At 41.6% G+C, this 10,370-nt stretch overlaps 2 protein-coding genes across 3 annotated transcripts in view; one reads left to right on the top strand and one right to left on the bottom strand.

Annotated features, from left to right (window-relative positions):
- The first annotated feature begins 162 nt into the window (after window positions 1-162).
- On the top strand, window positions 163-5,997 carry mfap3l (microfibril associated protein 3 like). 2 transcript variants are annotated; one of them, XM_020619704.1, is made up of 3 exons: window positions 163-384; window positions 1,445-1,847; window positions 4,799-5,997. In XM_020619704.1, exons 2-3 carry the CDS (start codon window positions 1,532-1,534, stop codon window positions 5,713-5,715), a joined length of 1,233 nt encoding a protein of 410 aa, XP_020475360.1. In that variant the 5' UTR covers window positions 163-384; window positions 1,445-1,531; the 3' UTR covers window positions 5,716-5,997. The 2 variants fall into 2 exon arrangements, with proteins under 2 accessions (XP_020475360.1, XP_020475361.1); XM_020619705.1 differs by lacking the exon at window positions 163-384 and adding an exon at window positions 401-498.
- The window catches only part of LOC109971444 (uncharacterized protein C12orf29 homolog), a 13,248-nt gene continuing 8,714 nt past the window's right edge, over window positions 5,837-10,370 (bottom strand). The window contains exons 3-9 of the mRNA XM_020619706.1: window positions 9,844-9,960; window positions 9,502-9,563; window positions 9,198-9,278; window positions 8,591-8,700; window positions 7,980-8,076; window positions 7,746-7,839; window positions 5,837-7,655 (exon numbers count right to left, since the gene is read on the bottom strand). Of these exons, the coding sequence (XP_020475362.1) occupies window positions 8,692-8,700; window positions 9,198-9,278; window positions 9,502-9,563; window positions 9,844-9,960 (269 nt within the window). The 3' untranslated portion in view covers window positions 5,837-7,655; window positions 7,746-7,839; window positions 7,980-8,076; window positions 8,591-8,691. The remainder of the gene's footprint in view (window positions 7,656-7,745; window positions 7,840-7,979; window positions 8,077-8,590; window positions 8,701-9,197; window positions 9,279-9,501; window positions 9,564-9,843; window positions 9,961-10,370) is intronic.

Raw genomic sequence — 10,370 nt, 5'->3', positions numbered from 1 at the left:
GGTCAGACAAAAAACTAATTTCTGCTAAACAAATTGTATTATTTTTGGAATGTGCTCTTTTTGCACAAATATTAATAATTTGACCAATTTAGAATAGTTTTAATAGTCAAAATTATCTACTTGCCTTGCCATAGATATTTTTTTGCGGAAATGCACGGCCATAGGCTGATCCCTCAGTTCGTTACCCTACGTGCTGCAACGCAACCCGAGCAGCTTGACGATGTTGCCACCCAGCCTTGTTTTGAGAAACTAGGTTAGTAGTCGGTTACATAGCGGACGAGTTGCGGTAGGAGGAGGATGGAGATGCCGGAGAAATAAGCGACAAATCGTCCACTCTGGTGTTTCTCACCAAACATCGGAGTTTAAACAGGGACAGACCATGATGTAAGTGTGACATTAAGGTTTAATTGCCGGTATTTGTTTGGTTTTAGAGGACGATTAGCAGCTAGCGTCGACGCTGAGTTGACTGTTTGCTATGAACGTTGGGCTAAGGCTGAGGTAATATTACCGCATTTCTCGGTATAAATAACTTAGTGCTTTGTACGCTCTGTACAACTATTATCTGCGGAAATGTTTATTCTGAATTACAGCTAAACATGAAACGAGCTGTCATTCATTGAATACGTGGACGAAACTGCCTTACATTATACCGCAAACAGTTTGCAGGGGCGCAGTTCTGCAAAGGTCCCGTGATATAAAAACCCGTCCAGCACATAGCCAGGTCCCACGCATTGGTATTGTGATAGCGTTTAAAGGGCGAGGCTTACGGCGACGAAATCATGATAATACCCTTACATATGACAAACCTATATAATTAACTAACTACATTGCTGCGAGCACTTAAGCGACTTACACAAGGTAACACTAGCTAGTGTTGGAGATGGAAGGGAGCTAGAAAGTAGACGGAGCCCACACGCAGCTCCGTTATGTTGTACTGAGGCTTTGTTTTCATGACTAAGCCAGTAGGTGTTGGTATAACAGAGGAAAATGGTATTTGTATAAATGTGACGTTATAGTTGGTCTGTTTGAACGTCATTGTGTTATTTTCATTTGATCTGTGTTTTTTTTTTTTTTTTCCTTTTTAATCAAACAAAAACAGCATAAGCTAGGACCTCTAGGCTTTTGTATATTTGCAGTGTCCAGATGTTTCATATTTCTTAACTTCAATAGTTGGTTAACTTGCCTGTAGATCAAACATCTTTGGGTTTCAGACTGTTGGTTGAACAAAAGAAGCATTTTGAAGATATCACCCAGGGCTTTGGGACATTGTCATACACATTTTTCAGTATTCAGAAATGGTCATTAGTTACAGCTCTGTGTTTATTTAAAAGCTAGTTACAAAAATAGTCTCCTACTCAGTTAGTTCCAGCTGCTGAGCACCAAGTCCTGCTTTGTCCTGCACTCTCTGTGATTTAATACCCACCAATCACTTTCCTGTTTCCAGAGAGATGTTCCAAGCTGCAGAGCTGAATACCAAACTGCCTTCTACTATCAAGAGATAGCCAGTGCGCAGGATGGAGGCCCCAGAGGAATGACAGTCCCTTCCCCCTCGGGCGACGCACCAACAGTCAGAGGAAAAATGCACTGCACCAGTGGATACCTTCTTCTTTTACTGTCGTCTATTATCACCTCTCACACCGCCGGAGCGTTATCAGTGGACACAGGTGGAAACCGTACGCAAAATGGCAGTGCACCAGAAAGTGGATTTGTCCCAATTGTGTTCACAAAAGTGAGCCAGATAATTGCCCGAGAGGGGAGCTGCACGCTGATTGATTGCAATGTCACCGGAGACCCGTTCCCCAGCGTCCAGTGGTTCAACTCCCATGGAGACCATCTGGATACGAGCGGTGAGACAGACTGTTACGTTAAACCTGTTTTTCTTTTGCTCCTTTTGTCACCAGCAGCACCAGTCACTCAGGCATAATTTAGCAGCACATGCAGAATGATGTGAGGTTTGTTGTGTACTCTGAATGGGGCTGCTAACAAGTAGACATTTGGGTCAGTTTGTTAATCAGAGCAGGATAGTCAGGAGTTAAACAGCATGTCTATTACAGGGCTTGCCCCAGGAAATTGTGTTGCGTAGGTGGTAAGCTCCTTAGACCCACTATATAGTAGATGACAGACTAATGACGACAGTAAAACTCCTTAAATATATGGCAGTTTCTGCACTTTCCCTCTGAAGGCTAATGTTTTATTTAAGAGAAGTGTATAAATCTTTTATGATGTCAGTGGAGGCAGTCTTTATTTCGGGTGAGGTGACATATGTCTGCTGTAGAACTATGGGGGGAAACTCTGCACTATAACCTGATTATTGTGAATAACCAGATTAAGAAGCTGATTGAATCACCTCCAAGTCGTGCTTTGGAAGCAAATTTACAGCTTGTGTTTTGACAATACAAGGTAGAGAAGCTGGAATAAGAACAGAAGGGGGGATACAAGTGGCAGAGCGTTATGGAAGGGGGTAGCAGAGCTGAGAGACACCCTGCCCTGCCCCATTTTCACTTAATGTGTAAAATCTAATGCACCTTTAAAGACAAAGATATTGAAGAATCATGACCGTTAACACCCTGACGAACCAATAAGGAAAGAGAGAAATGATTTGATCCGGTGTACAGTGTTGATTTTAGTTCAGGGTCCAGTCTGATATGTCACAGATGCTTGAATGTTGAATCAAAATGAAACCAGATTTCTGAACAGGCAGCCTGGATGGTCTTGTGCTCCCGAGGGGGGCAGAATCGCTGCACATTTTGTCTGGCAGCAGTAATTGTTTTATTGCTGTGATGGCAGGCGTTTGCCGGTCAGATTCAGGAAGTAAGTCATTTTACTAATGATTTTCATTCAAGGCGAGCCTGTTGCATGTGTTTGAATATTTTAAATCAGCTCAGAGGCAGCGCAGAGGGAAGAGTGATTCATTGTTTTGAAGCCTCTCCTGAGTCGACCTGTTGAAGCCTGTCGGAGGAGGAGGGAGGGGCAACTTTGTTATTACGACCCACAAACCCAGAACGGTGTCTCTCTGCTGTTCCCCTGGGTCATACAAAGAAATCTAATTAGGAAGGGCTACACTCTCACCACTGCAGGCAGCACTCCATAACAAACAGTGATTACATAAAGAGCAGCGTTGTTAACTTGTCCTCACTGCTCTCATCTGCGTATGCCTTTTAGTATTATTATTATTATTATGTAGTACTGTGCAGCTCATCAGTCACATCAGTTGATCCAGTGGTGGAGGTCAAATTAGAAATCTGGCTTTCCTGTGAACAGGCGAATGGGTGGGGTGCTGTTTTCGTCCAGGCTACATTTCCTGACTGCTCATTCATCTCCTCCACCGGATAACAGTGTGGAAAATTGATCGTGCCAGCTGCGTAGAAGGCGGCAGAAATGTTATTTTGCTCCCGTCCAGACTTCAGACTCCAGATTTAGAGATGCCTTCTGTGATAGTCGGTCCATCTTTACTCCCACACAGTACAGACAGAGTGTAGTTGCAGTCGAATTCACTAAATCTCTGCCTCTTGTGGATAAACGCTGGCAGTACAAACAGGTAGAGAACTGTTAGCAGTTTGTTGATTAACCTGGAAAACTCATTAGTCAGTGTCAGTCATTTGTAGTGGGAAAAATACTCTGCTATGGTGGTTTAAAAGGCAGTGTTTTGTTGTTTTGAACATGCTAAATTACATTCCATCACCTACACTGTGTTTGAATGCAAACCCTTGGCAGATGAAACTGAAACCGCAGGTTTGGCATTTAGGGATTATACCTATTCACTTTTTTGCTGAGAGTTAGATGAGAAGATCTTTATGACTCAAGATTTCCCACCTTTGCTCAGAGCCAGGTAACTGAGTCACTTTTAATATGAGAGTGGTATTGATCTCATCCTCTTACTCTTCACATGAAGGCAAATAACTGAAAGGTTGAGCTGTTTCTTCAAAGTGTATCAGGGCCAGAGAGGTCAAAACAACCACCCTATTACCTTTATATGAACTGATAAGCAAATAATCAGGGCAAAAAACATCAGCATCAACATACAGCCAGACTACATGCACACGCAAACTGTACACACACCTGTATCACTACATTTGAAGCTGTTCTCTCACTGTTTAATTTCCCAGTGGGTGCTCCAGCTCCTGATCCTAAGCTCATTAAACTACAGAAACACATTCAGATTTTTCCAGATTCCATCCCGGTCCTAAAAAAAAAGTTTGAAAAAGTCATCACACTGGGAAATAATTTTATATTTAGTAATTTTGGTGAACTAACCCTTGAAACTTGTTTTCAAACTTGTTCAGCTTACAACATGTCAAATCAGCACAAATAAGGTGCAGCCACAGCTCCTGTTTAACTAGATCACTGCTGCTAAAGGCAAAGACACAGATAAAGTTTATCTGATATGGCGTATGCATCATACACTGACATGGCACATGAGTGCTGAGTGGCTTTACAGTTCCGAGTCAAAGGTGACATGACATGACAGTGACATGAAGTCACTGCTGTTTCAAGGACTGCTGTACAGTAACACATTGCTGCTAGGATTAAATGTGCTTCTTTTGCACCGAGATTCAGAGTTGCATTGTTTGTACTGTTGCTTGTTTATCAGTTGGAGAAAAAGAAAAAAGTCTAGTTTATTTCAAATTGGGTTTCGTTTCATGTGTCTACTGGTTTTATTCATAGAATATACTATGTATATGTATAGCGATGGACAGAAATCACCCTTTGATGAATTTTTAATTGATTTGTAGTTTTCTATTAATGATTTAGTTTGTGTTTTACTCTGTGTACTCTTTGTGCCACCATCTCTCTGTAGGTGGGAAGTGGTGGCTGCTGGACCGTGGCGTCCTCAACATCACTAGCGTTGAGTTTGCAGACCGTGGGAAGTACACCTGCATGGCGGCCAACGTGCACGGCAGCTCCAACTGCACAGTAACGCTGCGTGTGGTCTTCACTAACGGGGACATGGGTGTGTACTACGTGGTGGTGTGTCTGGTCACCTTCACCATCATCATGGCCCTGAATGTCACACGCCTCTGCATGATGAGCAGCCACCTGAAGAAGACGGAGAAAGCCATCAATGAATTCTTCCGCACTGAGGGCGCAGAGAAGCTGCAGAAGGCCTTCGAGATCGCCAAGAGGATCCCCATCATCACCTCAGCCAAGACGCTGGAGCTGGCCAAGGTGACGCAGTTCAAGACCATGGAGTTTGCACGGTACATCGAAGAGCTGGCTCGCAGCATCCCGCTGCCGCCGCTCATCATGAACTGCCGCACCTTCATGGAGGAGATTCTGGAAGTGGTGGGGGTGGAGGAGATGAGACACACCTTTGTCAGACAAGCACCCGAGGGACGGCGCGAAGCAGTGGGCGGGGTCACCTCCATCCAGGTGAGGGACGTCTTCACTATTCTGCAGGAGAGGGAGCAAGGGGAGGACAGGGAACGCAGTGAATCTCCTGCCACCGACTCGGACAACTCTTCAGTGCACGAGCAGCCACAGCACATCGCCATCCAGGTGTCGGTCCACCCTCTGCTTGGCGTTGGAGGTTACTGCAGCATAGAGGCTCCACCTCAGACAGAGGCACCAGCCTCCTACCCCCCACTGCTCCCTCCTCTTCACCAGGATGACGGGGGACCTGACGGGGAGGTCGAGCAGAGCACTGAACAAGTTACGCCCGAACCATCAGCAAATAAGACCCCTCCCTGCCAGCTATTCTATGAAAGCCATGTGTGATGAAACGAACCCCGGGGAGCGATGAGTTATCCTGCTATGCATTTTCACTGGAAGACAAAAGAAAGAGGTCCATAAAAGCTTAATTTCACATGTTGGAGAGAATCAGTCGCATTTTTTTTTCTTTTCTGAACAGAACAGTCTCTGTAAACCTTTGTAAGCTGTTGGACTTAGAATTAATCCTAAGGTTTTTTTTTCACATTTAGGACATTTCATGCTTGAATGTACACACGAGGGTTGTCAATATTATTATCAATGTAACGAGTAGAAAATTAAGCACCGAAGCACATTGCATTCAAAGAAAAAAAAAAAAAATTGGAGGATCCAATCTTGTAATTCTATTTCCAACCTCTGCATTAACTCATGATTATGAGATAAGATCCTCCGATTATTTTTGTTGTAGGTGAATGCAATGTGCTTCTGTAAAGGGACATTTCCTGTGTTGAGATCTTCATAGCTCTGACTATTATTTAAAGAAATAGGTGTTTATGTCTAAGAAGTTTTTAGTTTCTTACCGTGATCTGGGTTTTAAGACGAACTCCAGAAATCTGCCTCATGCTGCTCTTCATGTGTTTCATTTTTTAAACCATGAAAGCTCCACTTCCTCCATTTGCTCAAGAATTCACATCCAGCTACTGTTACAGCCGACCTGCTGTTACTGTGCAGCGTTCTGCTCACATAGAGATGCATGCTGGACTTAAAATAAATAAATAAATAAATAGGTTTGGTCACAGTTTCATGGCTGAATGGCATCCTGCATTTCTATAAAACTAAGCCAGGTAAACCTTTTGTGTGTACAGTATAGTTCCTTATTGGGTCTCTCACACACGTCTGGGTAGAGTTTGTTTTCTTTGGATTATTTTCAATAGTATATTATTACCAATTGTGGTGTGATTTTCTTTCTCAGGTAGTTTAAGCAGTTTCAGACTTGTTTAGAGAAGCAGCTTCTTTTCCTCCGTTGTGCTCTTTTAGGTTTGTTTGACTCCTGACCTGATGTCGGCGTCTTCTTGCTTCTGCAGAGGCGGCTTCACAGTACAGTTGCATTTCTGCTGCATGTTAAAGCAGACAGTGGAATTATGTCTTTCTCTGGGACTAAAAGGACTCTTCTCTACTTCTGCTTGGCTCAAGGTCCAGTTTGTGGCGGCGATGAACTGGACCCTGTTCTGCTTTCACTGGTGCTTTTGAGATGCCTCCTTTTTGTAGTGGAATAAAATGGAAGTGCTGTGATATGATTTCCAAAGTTTGGTCAGATGTGTATTTTATTCATCAATATTAGTTTTTAAAATGTATGATACGTTTCTGCTACATAAAATATGTTGAGTTACTACAAACACCAGAAGGTACATCTACTTTTGCTTCTTTAAGACATTTGATTCTGGAAGAGTTTTAATTATTATAAGAGTATATGCATCCTTAACCATAGGCAATCATTCAATCCATGGCCAATCATCCAGAGTTGTACAACAGAGAGAGAGAGAGAACTATACTAGCACTGACAAGTTCAGGTCAGACTATGATTTCTCAGCTCTTTTTTTCCTGACAAACTCATTTCAAAAGTGTTTGAGCAACTTTGATATAAATTGTAATGAATCCGTTATAAATCTGAAGGCTTGTCAGACTTAGCCTTAGATTTTTTTTTTTTTCATGCGAGTATTTCCCTGAAAACTATTTAAATAAAACAGGAAAAATCTTTGGTGGAACCTACGGATTCCAGTGACAACTATAAAAAGAAAAACATTTACAGTGAAATCAACTACAAGTACCAGTGATAATGGGAAAAAAAATTCCTGTGAAATCAACTACAGAGAAACAAAGGCAAAAAGATTTAAAGTAACAGCTTTATTGTTTTTCATCCATGTCCGGTTCTGCTTTTAACATCTAAGATATCAGGTCTCTTAGTTCTTCACTGTACTCCATGATCCACAGCTGGAAAAATGGGCCCCCTGAAATGAAAATATTTATGAAGACTGAAATATTTTCTGGAATTAAGCCACAAATTGTTTTTACAAAAACTGTCAAAGAGTGTCTCTTACCTCAATGTCCTCATGAGGGTTGGCACAACTGAGTCTTCCTGTGAAGGCTTGTTCCATCCCTCAGTGTCAAGATCATCTTGGATTGGAGGCAGGGCTGTAGGGGAAAACAAAGACAAAATAGACGAAGTTATTTTGTTCTGTAAACCTTTGGTCCACCTTAACATTAAGTTAAAAAAAAAAAAGTGTGGAGGGCATTCCACTGAAGCATGTAAACCAATTAAGAGAACTGCTCACTTTAAGATGTTCTTTGGTTGGGGACACTTCTCCCTGAAACTTCCCTCCAACATCCACACTCTCAGGTCCATTGTCCCCACTCACTCTTGAACATGCACTGAAACAAAATTGCAATCAAATTGCCCTTAAAATGACTGAAAACCCACATTGACTACTACGATGAAGCCTAATTTGATATTTTAAACCTTACAGCTGCTGTCTTAAAACACCATATATCAAACTAGGAAGCTTGTGAGTGGAAAAAAAAATGGGTCAGATTGAAACAAAGAATGAAGTGTTGGCACATATTTGACTTAGTTTGACAACAGAAGTTGACACTGTAAACGTTCTGAATGTTAAAAACTTGTTACTCTAACTTAAAATAAGTTCAGAAAAGTAAAAGACGTTCTCTCAGATTTATCTTTCCAGCCACTGCTGTATGATCGGTTCAACTAAAGATATTCCTCTGTTTTATTTAGGTAGTTTTCAGAGAAATACTGGTGTCCAGTTATTCACATGAAACAAAATCTAAGGCTAAAGGCCAAGTCTGACAAGCCTTCAGATTTAAAACTGCTTTAGAGGATGAATAAGAGCATGTTCTGTGTGTACATTTACTGCAGAAGAAGTCTTACTGTCATCATCTTCCCTCCAGCTCCCCTTCATGTCATACTCCTGTTCCAGGTTCGGTGGCTCTGAGGCGGTCAGATGCTACAGCTCAGGACGCTTCATCCGTTCATGACACCTGAAGAGTGTAAACAGGTGGATAAGAGACAGGGGCTGCAGGTTTCTACAGCTTTAACTTGATCATGTATCCAGATGCCAAAGGACTGGAGCTGGTTCTGCTGTGCCAGTTAAAGAGACTTCAAACTGTCAAAGGATCAAAAGCTTGTATTGACAGCTGGGTCAGATGTGTCACCTGTCCTAAGTTATTTCTCCGCCCTGTGTCAGCCTGGACAAAAAGCTTTCAGATGCTCCAAGACAAATGAGACCGATACGATCAAAAGCTCCAGAAAAACTACTAAATGGAACTTGTGATGAGATTGTTTTCTCAACATTATTATTAGTTGCAGACTTATTTAGAAGTCGAAATAAAGCCCATCTGCCATGTTTAAGCATTGATAGTAAAGAAATGACATTCAAACACTCATCACTAAAGATATCAGCAGAGGGAAATAAAAAAGCAAAGTGACAGGCTTCGTGTGTGTAACAACACTAATCAGGTGTTAATGGTAACGTTACCTGGGCACGTGGTTCACATTGTAAGGAACCAACCCAACTTTGTGTCTCTCCAGTAGAGTGTTCTCGTTTATCTTCATGGTGCTAAAACAGACACAAACACCACCAGGACCGATAACAATAAACTGAATTCAACCCTTGTACATCTCATCAATATATTACAACAGTTTGATACCGAATCACAAGATGAGACCATTCTTCCTACAGATGTATTAAGGGGAAAAGGTAGAAGATTTTTCAATGTCTGTATTGTGAGAACGTTTTTTCATAACGTTAATTGTTATTTTTCCCACTGAATGTTACTCGCCTGGCAAATTTGGCTTTCTTCTGGGGTTGCTTCTACGTTCTGGGGTCCACTGCACATGGGAACTAGGGGACAGTGGGGGACAACGCTGAACTTTCTCAGTACCACATACCACAGTAAGGCATATTTTTCAGGAGGCGGTCAGACCCCTTTATTAATCTTTTTAATGGTCTACATTTGTGTCCATAAGTATTTGGACTGTGACAGTTTGTGTAATTTTGCCTCCATACTCCACCACAATGAATCTGAAATGAAGCAGTTTATTTATGGGGCCTGTGGTGGTGCGTGTGCAGCAACGCTTTGTTAAAATGCGCTACCTGCTGGCTACAGATGGAAAGGACTTGCCTGGAATGTGTCCGTGCTCTTCAGGCACCGGGTGGCCGTCATGATGTTGGACTCTGTGAGCTGGGATCCACGTCTCTGGCACCATCTTAAAGTCTTCCTCTACGTTCCATATGAAGCCTGAGAAGGAACAAAAACAAAAATATTCTAAACATCCCTGGAAACACAAAGCAGACCATGGCAAAATAAATCAGACACCAACTCTATTTACTTTAGAAAAAGCTAGAGGAATAATAAATAAGGTCCTTTACCATGTACCAAACAAGTCATTTGATAAATGACTAAAATTCCAAGATTTGGTGAAACACAGATTATTACATATCATATATAAAATAGTCAGTAAATTAATAAAAGGTAATATCCAAATGGTGTTCAAGATGAAAAAAATTTAGATGAGCGTCTATGTTTAAAAGTAGTACGAATATGTTAACAGATGTCTTTCAGTTACTCTGATGATTTGACAAGGTGTGACAGTAAATTTAATATATTGATAAAATAGTTTACTTAATGGATATATATTAAAAAAAAAA

The sequence above is a fragment of the Monopterus albus genome, unplaced genomic scaffold (genome assembly GCF_001952655.1).
Source record: "Monopterus albus unplaced genomic scaffold, M_albus_1.0 scaffold225.1, whole genome shotgun sequence".
In the NCBI taxonomy this organism is placed as follows: domain Eukaryota; kingdom Metazoa; phylum Chordata; class Actinopteri; order Synbranchiformes; family Synbranchidae; genus Monopterus; species Monopterus albus.
The sequence above is the reverse complement of the archived record's forward strand: the minus strand, read 5'-3'. Positions and strand labels throughout refer to the sequence as shown.